Source organism: Diaphorina citri, unplaced genomic scaffold, assembly GCF_000475195.1.
Source record: "Diaphorina citri unplaced genomic scaffold, Diaci psyllid genome assembly version 1.1 scaffold757, whole genome shotgun sequence".
In the NCBI taxonomy this organism is placed as follows: Eukaryota; Metazoa; Arthropoda; class Insecta; order Hemiptera; family Psyllidae; genus Diaphorina; species Diaphorina citri.
Window position 1 is genome coordinate 54,373 of NW_007378190.1, and position 15,149 is coordinate 69,521.

The window sequence follows — 15,149 nt, forward strand, 5'->3', positions numbered from 1 at the left end:
ATTACAGACGCTTACACTACCTACTTTTTGTGTATATCACTTTTCTATTGGACATGTCAAATCGGTAATATTACCTACCAACCTACCATCAACCTAACAAGAGAGAGAGAGAGGGGGGGAGAAAGAGAGAGAGATAGAGAGAGGGGGAGAGAGAAAGAGAGAGAGAGAGAGAGAGAGAGAGAGAAATAGAGCTCGTAAAAGACAGCTATACATAAATACATAAGTATTGCTCATGTTTCGAGGCTCTATAAAATAGCTCAGGTGTTGCCTATGCCAACTCTTATAATAATTGTACATTTATTGTCTACTCTTATTAGATTTGTTGTTATTAGGTAGTTATTGGACATTTATATTCTATTCTATTCATTGATGAAATCGTATATTGAAAAAAAAATACACAGGTATAATAAAATGGTGTAATGAAAATACGTACATTTTTTTTTTTTTTTTTTTTTTTTTTTTTTTTCTTTTGGTAAGGCGCTTTAACACTAGCTACGGGGAGTAGTAGGTCGTTCGCGCCGACTCCTTGCGTGGACTAGATCATGTTGAACAGGTTGGTAGATTTGAGGTAGCTGATTAAGGAGTCGACGCTCTCCGGACTGTCGTTCAGTGCCGGAGGGTTAGGTAGGGAGGCGCGGATGTTAGCATGCAGATGACAGGACAGGATGTGGTGGACGGTAAGAGGAACGCCACAGCGGCAAGATGGCGGAGGAGTTCTTTTGAAGAGAAAGCTGTGGGTGGCTCGAGTGTGGCCGATCCTCATACGACACAAAACGACCTCTTCGTATCTATTGTCTCTGTTGGAAGAACCCCAATTCTCTATGACTGGTTTAATTCTCTTTAGTTTATTGGGGATAGGCAGGGCGTCCCATAGAGTTTGCCATTGGATTTTAACGAGTTTAGCGGCGAATGGTTTCAGATCCAGAGGAGAGCAGAGTTTCAAAGGCAAATGAGGGTTTTGTGGATTTCTGGCTGCGTTGTCAATCATCTCGTTTCCAGCTAGATCGAAAAACGAGTGTAAATTTTTGTCGATGGTGGGATTCGAACCTCGGCCTTTCTGCATGGCTAGGGACCTTCCTTTATCTTTTTAGTTACCTCTTCTTTACACTGTAGGCTTCGAGCTCTCTTGCAGTGTTGGTCACAAGAAGGTAATGTTTGTGTATATCTATAGACGTATAGGGGTGGACAAATGACTTGATAGTATTGATTAGGGTAGTACTTAGAGTGCCATTCTCGTCACGGGCCATTTTGAGCACCAAAATTGACGACTTTTTTCGCACGCCAATGATACCTGAGACAAGAAAAAAAAAAAGAATATATGTACAATAGAATATGAACGTCTTATACTGCTAGAATGAGACTTTACCTATTCGCCTCAGGCGAACTTTATTCTGAACAGACATTTCTCTATTGAAAGTTTTTTTATGAACTGTAGGATTGTAACAGTATGTATATATGTTTTTTTTTTTGTATAACTCAGAAATTGACGACTTTTTTCGCACGCCAATGATACCTGAGACAGAAAAAAGAATATATGTGCACTGTACAATAGAATATGAACGTCTTATACCGCTAGTATGAGACTTTACCTATTCGCCTCAGGCGAACTTTATCCTAAACAAATATTTCTCTATTGAAAGTTTTTTTATGAACTGTAGGATTCTAGGGATCTTCAGAGAAAATATCTGAAAGAAAGAAAAAAAGTTTCATTTTATTTTATTTTTTCCAAGAGAGTCTTCCGAAATCAAATCAAAGCTCAAATTCTAAAGCAGAGCTTTTTCACAACTTTTGTAGACGGTAAAAATTCACAAAGGTTTGTTTTTATTTAGACATGTTTCGCCTACGAAGGCATCTTCATCAGGTGAAGAAATTCTACTTACCACGAAACATTCGGTTCCTTCCGCCATACATCGGTTTATTCCGCGTCAGTTCCCTCTGGTCAAAATCCTTCCTCCATTTCCTCAGCATCTCCAACTCTTCATCATTAGACGACACCGAAGCGAATACAATAGTCCGTCCCTTATACCTTTTTGATTACTATTGTAATAATAAAGGAAGGACGGACTAAAAAAAGTCATGACCCTTTCATATCTTGCGTTCTTATTTGGACACCCTTAACTTGCTTTAAAAAAAAAATGCAAAGATTAAAAAAAAAAATCCGATTTTTTTACATTCTTGTGTAGATTTCCCTTCCACACTTGTGTGTCCCGAATAAATTTCTCGCAACTATGCAAATTCAATGTAAACAGAAAAAGTTTTCCGCAGTGGTGGAATTCTGTGCAGAAATACCTACACACTCTGATGAACTTTTTTGCGCTCCACTTGCGAATTTCGATAGCGAAAAGGAGGTCACATAAACAATATTGGTACTACTGTTGCATTTTTTTTTTTTTTTTTTTTTTTTGGGGGGGGGGTGGTTGATAGAGGAAGGAAAAGACTTGAACAGAATAGACCCTGTTTATACTGCTAGAATGAGACTGAAAAGTCCCTTTACTCCCGCAGTCTAAACAAGGTCTTATGTATTTGGTACAATACGTTCTTCATTAACAATAAAATGAAAAAATAGATGAATGTTTCACCGCCATTTTCCTTTCGTAGCAATGAAACGACTGCTACATTAGACGCATGTGGTCTGTGTTGTATCACGCCCATCCCCTAGTATGCCTCTCATCAGATGGCCGAGAAGAGACACAATGCTTCCGATTTAGATGCTGGGTCAACACGAGAACACCAGAAAGTAACCCGTAGAAATAATTGCAATCGAAAAACGAGTACAATTTTTTATCGATGGTGGGATTCGAACCCGGGACCTCCTGCATGGCAAGCAAGCGCTTTACCACTGGGCTAACCGTGGCCCCATAAACCCCATATTCTTGCAGTATTCAAATAACTAGGTAAATAACTAAAACAATAGGGCCACCCTATCTTATTTAATTTAATAGAAATATAAATGGGGCCTACCCAACCTATTCTCAGACTTATGTACCTCTTGGCTAGGGCCCCGTTCAACAGTTCCCCTCTGAGCCGGGCCTGATGTAACGTATCCAGGGGCGTATTCACAAAACCAGAACGCAGCAACAACAACAACAGCAACAACAACAATTTGTCCTCTTTCTCCCTTCGATTTCGGAATGATAATAATAATAGTGTTTATGTACTTATATTGGAACACAATGAGATTTGTGAAGTAACTGAATAAACCGTATTATTATTATTACTGCTCCCATAGGCCTGAAAAGTCCCTTTACTCCAGTAGTATGCTGTTACTATTATTGTCTCAAATTATACTGAGGATAAATACCTCGGTGTGGATTGAACCCACACCCTCCTATTTACCAGACGAGCGTCTTGACCACTACACCACCAAGGGAGGTTCAATAATATAGCACTATACTTAATTTATTTATGGTTTACAGTTCTAACTCACCGCCTTTGGTTGCTACTAGCTGTAACACAGGCTGCAGGCAGTTGAGTCGGCAATGGTGGGTCAGTTCTTCTCTTGTACTCCATCGATCACTTTTTTCATTGAAATATAATGGCATTACCACTGTGAAATAAGACGAAAAATAAAGGAATTTTAATTGTGTTAAAGAAGACACATTTTAAACATCTTTCTTTAAAAACATATATTGAGACAAAAAACTATAATTTGTTCTTTAAAAATTCAAGGAATTTTAATTCTATTAAACATAAAAAATGTTTGTCACAAAATGTGTCGTTCCCCGCTAAATACGCTACGCTAGATTTCATGACTCAACTTGAACTCGAACCACCAACCTCCAGATTCAAAGCCCACCGTGCTAACCACTACACCACTGAGGATGGATTTTTTTTTAAAATAATAAATGAAATAATAAACAACATGTTGCTTGAAAAACAACAGAGCCCAACAATCATTTTGCCAAATTTCCAGGAAAAGTAAGACATACAGAATGTATACATACCTAAGTGTATCATATTTGTATTGGACATGTCAAATCAGTAATATTATCAGAGTCCTCGAGAGAGGGAGAGAGGAGACAGAGATGAAGAGGGAGAGAGAGAGAAAGATGTAGAGGGGAGGAGGGGGAGAGGGAGAGAGAGAGAGAGAGAGAGAGAGAGAGAGAGAGAGAGAGAGAGAGAGAGAGAGAGAGAGAGAGAGACAGAGAACGGGATAAAGAGCACGTAAAAGACAGCATGGTTTTAAGGCTGTGTAAAGTAGGACAGACGCCTACATTACCTACTTTTATTGGACACTAGCTGAATTCCGTCGCTTCGCTCCGGAATCCCGCTAGTTCATCCCGAGGCATGGCCAAACTTGTGGAAAAGAGAGAGAGCGTTGAATGATGCTAAGCTGGACAAGGGCAGTATTCATGATGTTGTGCTGGTGGGAGGATCCATCCGAATTCCCAAGATCCAGAAAATGCTCGGCTGTTGCGGGGCCCACTCAGCCTCGTGAGGAAAATGAGTAGCTATGACATATATAAATGCGCATAGCGACCGCTGCCAGCATGGTAGGTAAACATTGGATTTTAGGATTATTGAGATATTGGGAAAATCCTACAATGCTGCAGTGAGCATCGAAAGTTGTGACAAAAATACATGGGATTTTAGGATTATTGAGATATTGGGAAAATCCTACAATGCTGCAGTGAGCACCAAAGTTGTGATATAATAACACAAATAAACTGCATTACATTAGTGCTTTATTTAGACTGTCGAGTGTGTGAAAACGCACCACTGGGCAAATATGGGTTGACTATTATAGTGCCGAGCTTCCCGACGTAAAGTTCTCTATATTACCTTGTAGACTGCTACGTAACAGCCGAGGAAATTTCCCAGACGTAACAGTTTTCTATCGAATAGAATCTGCCTGAGGTGAGGGAACTTTGTCAAAATTAACATTATTTCCATTGAAAATAGAGCCGACAGTACACTTAAAATAGGAGATTAAAGGCAAGAACATTGGCCTTTTAGATGATTAAAAAAAAGGTTTGAAAGAAGGAACTGTAACTGCTAAGGTCTTATCGTCCCGAAATCGAAGAGAGAAGAAGACAGGATAGGAGAAAGCCAGCCGTTCCGAGAACGAACATGAGATATTGGGAAAAATCCTACAATGCCGCAGTGAGCACCAAAAGTTGTGACATAATAACACAAAGAAACTGCATTTACATTTACTTCCACTCTCTCAATCCCTGAGTACCTAACTTTCATATCTTCTCCCATTTACCCGGGCTTGAGAACGGCATAACGAATACACTGGCTTGTGCAAATGTACACGTTTGGATAGGTTATTTCAGGCGTAACTTGCGATATTGGGCTAAGGAGAGACATACTACGAGATGGACATGCTACAACACAGACACCACATACCTGACAGAACATACAAATACTAGCGCTTACAAGGCAAACAGGCAGACACACTAACCTCCAAGCTAGCCAGGCGGGCTATGAGATTTTATCTCGAGTTTATAAGATTGGGCAAGATAAAACAAAGCATAACAAGCTGGGTCCGTCCCTCCGGGAATTTTTTTAGCTCGTAATTTATTCGATCGTGATCAAAGAAAATCAGTACTTATGTACCTACCTAATTTGTTTAAAATTCAGTTTATTATTATTCTTGATTTGATTTTTTGATTTTACTTTCATGTAATGATTTGAAATCAAGTTGCGATATTGGGCTAAGGAGAGACATACTACGAGATGGACATGCTACAACACAGACACCACATACCTGACAGAACATACAAATCCCTCAGCGTATCGGCCTCAACTTGCTCCTCATCGGATCGATTAATCGCATCGTCGAATAATCGATTGCTATTATCGATTGATCGATTATCTTCCTCATCCGTACTATCATCGGTCCAGCAAGTTACAGACTCGAATATCGCGTCTTTGTATTTGAGGATGTTGATATCATCGGCCTCAACTTGCTCCTCATCGGATCGATTAATCGCATCGTCGAATAATCGATTGCTATTATCGATTGATCGATTATCTTCCTCATCCGTGCTATCATCGGTCCAGCAAGTTACAGATTCGAATATCGCGTCTTTGTATTTGAGGATGTTGATATCGATACCACTTAGAGAGAGATCGGAAAGGCTGGTGGTGAGGGATGATGTATCTTGCGAAGGGTGGCTGGGTGGAGGATCTTCAGAGAAAATATCTGAAAGAAAGAAAAAAGAAAAAAAGTTTCATTTTATTTTATTTTTTCCAAGAGAGTCTTCCGAAATCAAATCAAAGCTCAAATTCTAAAGCAGAGCTTTTTCACAACTTTTGTAGACGGTAAAAATTCACAAAAGTTTGTTTTTATTTAGACATGTTTCGCCTACGAAGGCATCTTCATCAGGTGAAGAAATTCTACTTACCACGAAACATTCGGTTCCTTCCGCCATACATCGGTTTATTCCGCGTCAGTTCCCTCTGGTCAAAATCCTTCCTCCATTTCCTCAGCATCTCCAACTCTTCATCATTCATACTTCTATTCGGATGAGAACGAAAGAGACAGAATTGAAGTAGACGAAGGGGAAAGAATTAAAATAGACGAAAGAGATATAATTAAAAAAGGAGGAGAAGTAAGAATTGAAGAAAGCGAAGTAAAAACTACGGATAGACAGAAAGAAATTGAAGTAGATGAACTGAAAACGAGGCGAGATGAAGGAAGAAGCGAGCCAACTAATAGAAGACTTGCGGCAAAAGACGGTGCAAGACTCGACAATATTGCAAGTTCGGAGAAAGTTTCATTAGAAGGGATGCATGAGGCATACTGTTTGGAAAGGAAAGGTGTTCCCTCGGAGACAAGAACGGGGAGTAGTGTTACTCCACCAACGGGTCCAAGAACAAAGTCAACAATTACCAATTATCATCAAAGCAATCGAGAGGTTTTTTGCAAGAGAAACGAACACTGATGGCTTTTTCTTCTCGATTTATGAACATACATATTATTTCAATACTGGTACCTACCAATACCAATGTTGCGAGCGAGAGAGAGAGAGAGAGAGAGAGAGAGAGAGAGAGAGAGAGAGCGAGCTATACCTGGGTGGTTAATGATTAACACATTGCGTACCGAGCCATTTTCACCTGATGACCCCCGGAGACCAGACTTTTTTCATCAATTTCACCCGTCTATCCTATTTGATACCCAGGTCTCCTATGGCAATAGTTATTTTTTTATTGTCACAGGGGTCCATGTCCCCAGATACCGTGAACAAAACCGCGGATACCGCGAACAAACCGCGGATACCGCGAACAAAACCGCGGATACCACGAACAAAACCGCGGATACCACGAACAAAACCGCGGATACCGCGAACATAACCACGGATACCGCGAACATAACCGTGGAATCCGTGGATACCGCGAACATAACCGTGGATACCGCGAACATAACCGCGGAAACCGCGAACATAACCACGGATACCGCGAACATAACCCCAGATACCGTGAACAAAACCGCGGATACCGCGAACATAACCGCGGACACCGCGAACAAAACCGCGTATACCGTGAACAAAACAGCGGATACCGCGAACATAACCGCGGAAACCGCGAATATAACCGCGGACAAACCGCGGATACCGCGAACAAACCGCGGATACCGGAAAAAGTCGTGAAAAAAAAGGAATACCTAGAACCATGTATAACTGTCAATCATAACTTGAAAAGTAATGTTTTTCTAAATGATTAGAAATTCAGAAAGGAATCTCCAAACACATGGTCGAAATGTAGGAGAAACCTCCCCTCAACCCCCTACTTTGAATTTTGGTAGTAGGGGGTCAAGGGGAGGTTTCTTTAAACCAAGATTTTTAACAGAACTCATTCTCTCTTCTGATTTCAGGTTGGAAGGTTCTCTGCTCCTGCTCACTTCTCTCTGTTATCTCAAATCTCCCAGTATTTCAATATGGTTTTTTGGAAACCGAGAGTTCCGATTAGAGCTTTTAAGATTATCAAGAGGTCTTTCCTATGTAACTTTACATGAGAAATCGATTGGTGTACTCAGAAAGCCTCTAGGAATGACGGTTAACAAATTATGCGCTTGGACCGCAAATGTTTTGGCTTTGGTCTTAGATTCGGTTTTTACAAATAAAGCAAAGTCATCCAAAGAAAGTAAAAAGTTGAGGATCCCTTCTTTCGAAAAACTTTAATAATGAAAAGGGCTGTGGGTAGTTATAGAACACAAGTGAGCTTTGATCTCGAATAATTCTTCGTATAAAGACAAAAGTGTTAGACCAGAACAAGATAAAATGGGAAATTATTACAATGGCACAGAGAAAATTAAAACGAAACACATACCATGGGATGATAATGATAACACCTAAGGAATAATGTAAGAAAACAAATAAGATGAGTACATAGGGAAGAAAGGATGGTAAGGAGAAAAGCGATCAAATGAGAGAAGGGAAGAATAGACCAAGCAAACTGTCAGGCATTAAAATTCCCGTCAACCTAGTTTGAGCGAAAAGAAATCTCAAGATATACCAATTTCCAAAGACATGTCGAACCCTCAACTTATCCCTTCTGCCTTCTCAATTTACCATCTTAAGAGCACTGCCTTTCAATCCAGAGGCTTTGGGTTCAAACCCAGACTTGTTCGCAAACTTAAAAAAAAAAAACAGTTGTAGAGAGAGAGAAACAATCAATAATTGTAGAGAGAGAGAGAAACAATCAATAATTAATTGATGAGCTACCCAGCGTCTGGTTGGTTGCCATATGGACACAGCCATACAATCTCAACAGACATGTTCACAATAAAATTAAAATTGATAAAATTAGTTAAATTTATGAATAGGGTATGTTCAGATATTGTATGTATTCGTACTACTAGCGTAGTAGATGAAGTTACTGTACTGTTGAATTGTAATGTAAAATGTTACTGGGGGGAGAATATCAAGAATCTTTTGTAGTAGGGCGATGAAAATTCGATACCTTCAAAAACAAATTCAAGGTCATGGGAATCGCCCAGCCTGGTAACAGTCATTTTTATGTTTGAGTAAACCCATAATCATACACTGCCACCTTGTTCTAGGCTTCTTAGGTAAACGGGCTTTTTAGTCTCATTCGACCAGGATAAACAAAGTACCTACATATTGTTTTTTTTTTTTTTTTACATTTATAGCGGAGAAAATTCTTGCCTTCAAAACGAATTCAATCGTGGTACAGGGCCCTGGTGTTTTCAGCAATCATATGACGGAGTTTGGACCAGCTAGGACTAATCTTGCCCTTGACTTTCGCGGCGCTTTTTGCGCGGCGTCTTTCGCGCTTTTGTAGCTCGTTTTTCAGTCGGCGTTTCTCCCGACGTCCCAGGCGACGTTTTCAGTTTCTTGAGCGGCGTTTTACGCGGTGTTTTGGTCCGCCTGGATTTGGGAGAGCTGGATTCTTGAAGATTAGGATCGTTGGTGTTGTTCTCTTTCTCTTCTTGAAGACTCATCGCGAGTGCCATGTTGGACTCGTCCGAATCTGGGGAAAAAGAGACACAAGGATTTGTAGTGTGTAAAGTAAAAAAAAAAAGTTTATAAATGCCGTTTCTTTGTGTTATCATATCACAACTTTGGTGTTCACTGCAGCACAGTAGGGGTTTTCCAAAAATTTTAATAATCCAGCACCCTATTGTAGTGTGTTAAATAGAGTAAAAAAAAAAACTGCCTCCGAGTCAGTGTTGAGAAGACGCCATCTTGTATTTCCAATTTTTTTAGTATAAGCGCTCCTAGCCTTTTCCTACTTATATAGGGTCTTATATACTCTTATATACTTATATAGGGTCGATGTTTCTTGTCAGTCTCTTTCAGGCAGCCCTATTGTGTGCCTCGTAATTTTTATCTTGACAATATTTTCTCACCCAGGTCTTGATTCACACAATCTTTCCACCTTTTCTCCCCCTCACTTCCGTTCTCTCCCATGGCGTAGTGGTTACTGCGCTCGCCTTGCACGCGGGAGACCCGGGTTCGATTCCCGGCGGGGCCAAGAAATTTGTATCATGCAAATGATTGATTCCGTGACCGGCTGTTGCGGGGCCCACTCAGCCTCGTGAGGAAAATGAGTAGCTATGACATATAAATTCGCATAGCGACAATGGATTTTAGGATTATTGAGATATTGGGAAAAATCCTACAATGCCGCAGTGAGCACCAAAAGTTGTGACATAATAACACAAAGAAACTGCATTTACATTTACTTCCACTCTCTCAATCCCTGAGTACCTAACTTTCATATCTTCTCCTATTTACCCGGGCTTGGGAACGGCATAACGAATACACTGGCTTGTGCAAATGTACACGTTTGGATAGGTTATTTCAGGCGTAACTTGCGATATTGGGCTAAGGAGAGACATACTACGAGATGGACATGCTACAACACAGACACCACATACCTGACAGAACATACAAATCCCTCAGCGTGTCGGCCTCAACTTGCTCCTCATCTGATCGATTAATCGAATCGTCGAATAATCGATTGCTATTATCGATTAATCGATTATCTTCCTCATCCGTACTATCATCGGTCCAGCAAGTTACAGACTCGAATATCGCGTCTTTGTATTTGAGGATGTTGATATCGATACCACTTAGAGAGAGATCGGAAAGGCTGGTGGTGAGGGATGATGTATCTTGCGAAGGGTGGCTGGGTGGAGGATCTTCAGAGAAAATATCTGAAAGAAAGAAAAAAAAGTTTCATTTTATTTTATTTTTTCCAAGAGAGTCTTCCGAAATCAAATCAAAGCTCAAATTCTAAAGCAGAGCTTTTTCACAACTTTTGTAGACGGTAAAAATTCACAAAAGTTTGTTTTTATTTAGACATGTTTCGCCTACGAAGGCATCTTCATCAGGTAAAGAAATTCTACTTACCACGAAACATTCGGTTCGTTCCGCCATACATCGGTTTATTCCGCGTCAGTTCCCTCTGGTCAAAATCCTTCCTCCATTTCCTCAGCATCTCCAACTCTTCATCATTCATACTTCTATTCGGATGAGAACCGCTTTTCGTTGAAATTCGAGTTTGGTCGGATTGAGATCGGGCATCGTCGGCTATCATCGATTGAGATTCGTCAAAACCGATTTCCTCTTCACGATGATGATCTGAACCTCGGGCTTCATCGGAATGAGATCGGGCATTGTCGGCTAACATTGACTCAGACTTAACAGTCTCACCGCACACGATCGATTCTGAATTCACTCTCCCTTCGACTGAGCTACGAATTGGTTCTGAGCTTCGGGTCTGGTCGTGAGGAGGTCGGGAAAGTTCGAGTGAAATCGTGTCAGACTCGGGGAAACTCGGAACAATAGGTCCAGACGATTCCAGTAGGTCTTGACTTTGGAAGAGAATGGGACTGAGTTGACCTGTAACAAAGATTAAAGATCTGAAAAATCTGTCTAAATCATGATTTATTTAAGGGTGAAGCTAATCAAGCTAAGAGCCTTTACTAAGATCCTATATTTCAAGAAATATACGGTTTTCAAGGTCATAATTTTAAAAAGAGGGTCAAAAGGAGTTCGAACTTCTTAGGACTTTAGATTTCGACCGAAGGCGCTCAAAATTTGCAGAGAGATATGATAAATTATGTAGACCACAACTACCCCAACCCACCTTTTTTTTAGTCGTTCTGCAAACGTCAATTATTTAACTTACCTGAATTTGAATGGATCTGACTTGTAAAACAAGGCAGAGCTGTATCCAGAGCTTTCTCACTGATTCTTGACTCTTCACTCTTTTGCTTGTCATCAGAGCTGATTTTACTTTGATTGTCACTAGGGCTGATGTTACTTTGGTTGTCAGGGCTGATTTTACTTTGGTTGTCACCAGGGCTGATTTTACTTCGGTTGTCACTAAGGCTGATTTTATTTCGACTAGGTCTAAGGAGATCTTGTGACATATCCTGATGGAAAATGTCGCCTGAGCTTCGCAAGGAGAAGAGGGTTAAGCGACGGTGAGCGTGGTCATCATTTGAACCGGTGGCGGGTGCCGGCGGAAGGAACGAGAGGCCCATGAGATTGTTGTCGAATCTGTAGGGAGGGGAGGGAAGGAAAAGACTTGAACAGAATAGACCCTGTTTATACTGCTAGAATGAGACTGAAAAGTCCCTTTACTCCCGCAGTCTAAACAAGGTCTTATGTATTTGGTACAATACGTTCTTCATTAACAATAAAATGAAAAAATAGATGAATGTTTCACCGCCATTTTCCTTTCGTAGCAATGAAACGACTGCTACATTAGACGCATGTGGTCTGTGTTGTATCACGCCCATCCCCTAGTATGCCTCTCATCAGATGGCCGAGAAGAGACACAATGCTTCCGATTTAGATGCTGGGTCAACACGAGAACACCAGAAAGTAACCCGTAGAAATAATTGCAATCGAAAAACGAGTACAATTTTTTATCGATGGTGGGATTCGAACCCGGGACCTCCTGCATGGCAAGCAAGCGCTTTACCACTGGGCTAACCGTGGCCCCATAAACCCCATATTCTTGCAGTATTCAAATAACTAGGTAAATAACTAAAACAATAGGGCCACCCTATCTTATTTAATTTAATAGAAATATAAATGGGGCCTACCCAACCTATTCTCAGACTTACCTCTTGGCTAGGGCCCCGTTCAACAGTTCCCCTCTGAGCCGGGCCTGATGTAACGTATCCAGGGGCGTATTCACAAAACCAGAACAATAGGGCAGCCCTCTCTCAATTAATAGGTGTATAAATGGGGCTTACCCCAGCTTATATCAGACTTACCTCTTGGCTAGGGCCCCGTTTAACAATTCCCCTCTGAGCCGGGCCTGATGTAACGTATCCAGGGGCGTATTCACAAAACCAGAACAATAGGGCAGCCCTCTCTCAATTAATAGGTGTATAAATGGGGCTTACCCCAGCTTATATCAGACTTACCTCTTGGCTAGGGCCCCGTTTAACAATTCCCCTCTGAGCCGGGCCTGATGTAACGTATCCAGGGGCGTATTCACAAAACCAGAACAATAGGGCCAACCCCTCTCATTTAATAGGCTTATAAATGGGGCCAGGGCCGGATTACCCATAAGGCAGAATGGCAGACTGCCACGGGCCCCGCGCTTTTGGGGGCCTCACGCTTTGAGGACTTACACTATATATTATGGGTTTTTCAAAAAAAAAAAAAAAGTTGCATGATATTTTGCATGAAATATGTGCTCACAAACATTAAAACTTCAATGAACTGAAACGGCAAAATACATTTTAATAACAAAACTCGTAGTCCGTAGGTAATGATTGATACAAATGAATTAGGTAGGTATAGAAGTGTTTTCTAGTAGGGAGGGGGGTAGGTTCTGGGGGCCCCGCGCCTTTGAAACTGCCCCGGGCCCCGCGGGGGGTTAATCCGGCCCTGAATGGGGCCTACCCGATCTTATATCAAACTTACCTCTTGGCTAGGGCCCCGTTTAACAGTTCCCCTCTGAGGCGGGCCTGATGTAATGTATCCAGGGGCGTGTTCACGTAGGTTACGTAGGCAGGACAAGAGGGGCGCTCTCTGGCGTCAAATTTGATGACGAGGGATCTCATTTGATTTAGAGCCTGATCTCCCAACACTAGGGTCTCCTGAGTATCATCAACTGATCTGTGAAAACAAAATTAACAGTAAATAGCTGTCGGTTCTGTCGGTATTAACTCGGAAAAAGAGCCCCTAAAAAATGATAGTCAAAGCTCCAAATCAAAGCTTAAATAAATTCTATTCTAAATGAGATATATTCTATTCTATTCCGCTCCCACATGTAATACACAAATTAAAATCCACGAATTATATTAAAATTCCATACACAAAAAGTCCATTCTGAGGCTTAGGTGTAGGGGCAAACAGTCCTAAAAGTCGGGTTAAGCTTACACGAATCTACGGAAATTAATTTAAACTAATTTAGGGTGGGTTTAAGCAAATCAGAATTGAGATCAAACTAGGATTGACCTATAATAAAGAGCCCCTCTGAGGCGGGCCTGATGTAATGTATCCAGGGGCGTATTCATAAAGGGAGTTAAAATACCTAGTTCAATGCAGAGTTGAAGTCAACTCCGACTTCGTAAAACGCGGCTTTAAGGATTATGCAATGGTGAGGTTTTTCTTCTGTCACATACCTACCGTCACAACTTTCGCGAAGTATTTCTGAAACGGGACCCTTACCTCACGGCACAATACAGGGGAACGGCGCTCATATGATGCATCACCCGGAACAGGACCGCTTTGGCGTCCATTTTCTCCGTATTCAAACCGAACACACGATATATTATTCTATTCTAAATGAGATATATTCTATTCCAAATTAAATAAATTCTATTCTAAATGAGATATATTCTATTCTAAATGAGATACATATTGGAAAAATGGCTTTGATCTCGAATAATTCTTCGTATAAAGACAAAAGTGTTAGACCAGAACAAGATAAAATGGGAAATTATTACAATGGCACAGAGAAAATTAAAACGAGCTTTTTGCGGGGCGTCTTTCGCGCTTTTGTAGCTCGTTTTGCAGTCGGTGTTTCTCCCGACGTCCCAGGCGACGTTTTCAGTTTCTTGAGCGGCGTTTTACGCGGTGTTTTGGTCCGCCTGGATTTGGGAGAGCTGGATTCTTGAAGATTAGGATCGTTGGTGTTGTTCTCTTTCTCTTCTTGAAGACTCATCGCGAGTGCCATGTTGGACTCGTCCGAATCTGGGGAAAAAGAGACACAAGGATTTGTAGTGTGTAAAGTAAAAAAAAAAAGTTTATAAATGCCGTTTCTTTGTGTTATCATATCACAACTTTGGTGTTCACTGCAGCACAGTAGGGGTTTTCCAAAAATTTTAATAATCCAGCACCCTATTGTAGTGTGTTAAATAGAGTAAAAAAAAAAACTGCCTCCGAGTCAGTGTTGAGAAGACGCCATCTTGTATTTCCAATTTTTTTAGTATAAGCGCTCCTAGCCTTTTCCTACTTATATAGGGTCTTATATACTCTTATATACTTATATAGGGTCGATGTTTCTTGTCAGTCTCTTTCAGGCAGCCCTATTGTGTGCCTCGTAATTTTTATCTTGACAATATTTTCTCACCCAGGTCTTGATTCACACAATCTTTCCACCTTTTCTCCCCCTCACTTCCGTTCTCTCCCATGGCGTAGTGGTCACTGCACTCGCCTTGCACGCGGGAGACCCGGGTTCGATTCCCGGCGGGGTCAAGAAAT

The 15,149-nt window shown here is 41.0% G+C and overlaps 3 protein-coding genes across 4 annotated transcripts in view; all 3 read right to left on the reverse strand.

The window, feature by feature from the left end:
• LOC103511840 overlaps positions 1-15,149 on the reverse strand; it is a 49,668-nt gene that overhangs the window by 29,078 nt on the left and 5,441 nt on the right. Inside the window, exons 1-6 of one of the 2 annotated variants that reach the window (XM_026825469.1) lie at positions 14,115-14,193; positions 13,365-13,559; positions 11,608-11,981; positions 10,827-11,318; positions 10,352-10,630; positions 9,117-9,441 (exon numbers count right to left, since the gene is read on the reverse strand). In XM_026825469.1, coding sequence (XP_026681270.1) covers positions 9,194-9,441; positions 10,352-10,630; positions 10,827-11,318; positions 11,608-11,981; positions 13,365-13,559; positions 14,115-14,185 — 1,659 coding nt within the window. In that variant the 5' untranslated portion in view covers positions 14,186-14,193 and the 3' untranslated portion in view covers positions 9,117-9,193. Of the gene's footprint in view, positions 1-9,116; positions 9,442-10,351; positions 10,631-10,826; positions 11,319-11,607; positions 11,982-13,364; positions 13,560-14,114; positions 14,194-15,149 lie in introns of those variants that run through there. The other variant, XM_017445132.2, reaches the window with a different exon arrangement.
• The window catches only part of LOC103511837, a 21,303-nt gene continuing 7,215 nt past the window's right edge, over positions 1,062-15,149 (reverse strand). The window contains exons 2-3 of the mRNA XM_008476582.2: positions 3,428-3,547; positions 1,062-1,291 (exon numbers count right to left, since the gene is read on the reverse strand). Coding sequence (XP_008474804.1) covers positions 1,092-1,291; positions 3,428-3,542 — 315 coding nt within the window. The 5' untranslated portion in view covers positions 3,543-3,547 and the 3' untranslated portion in view covers positions 1,062-1,091. The remainder of the gene's footprint in view (positions 1,292-3,427; positions 3,548-15,149) is intronic.
• LOC103511838 lies at positions 5,676-6,483 on the reverse strand. Its single transcript, XM_017445141.2, has 3 exons — positions 6,354-6,483; positions 5,907-6,151; positions 5,676-5,747 (listed from the first exon to the last, which is right to left on the reverse strand). The coding sequence occupies exons 1-3, from the start codon at positions 6,460-6,462 to the stop codon at positions 5,676-5,678; spliced, it is 426 nt and encodes a 141-aa protein (XP_017300630.1). The 5' UTR covers positions 6,463-6,483.

What these genes read in the sequence shown, in the direction of transcription:
- LOC103511838 (XM_017445141.2), bottom strand. Translation starts at nt 6,462, where the DNA reads ATGAATGATGAAGAGTTGGAGATGCTGAGGAAATGGAGGAAGGATTTT. An exon ending in AAGGAACCGAATGTTTCGTG is followed by an intron (nt 6,152 to 6,353) that starts GTAAGTAGAATT and finishes TCTTTCTTTCAG; the next exon opens with ATATTTTCTCTGAAGATCCT. An exon ending in CCGATGAGGAGCAAGTTGAG is followed by an intron (nt 5,748 to 5,906) that starts GCCGATGATATC and finishes GAGCAAGTTGAG; the next exon opens with GCCGATACGCTGAGGGATTT.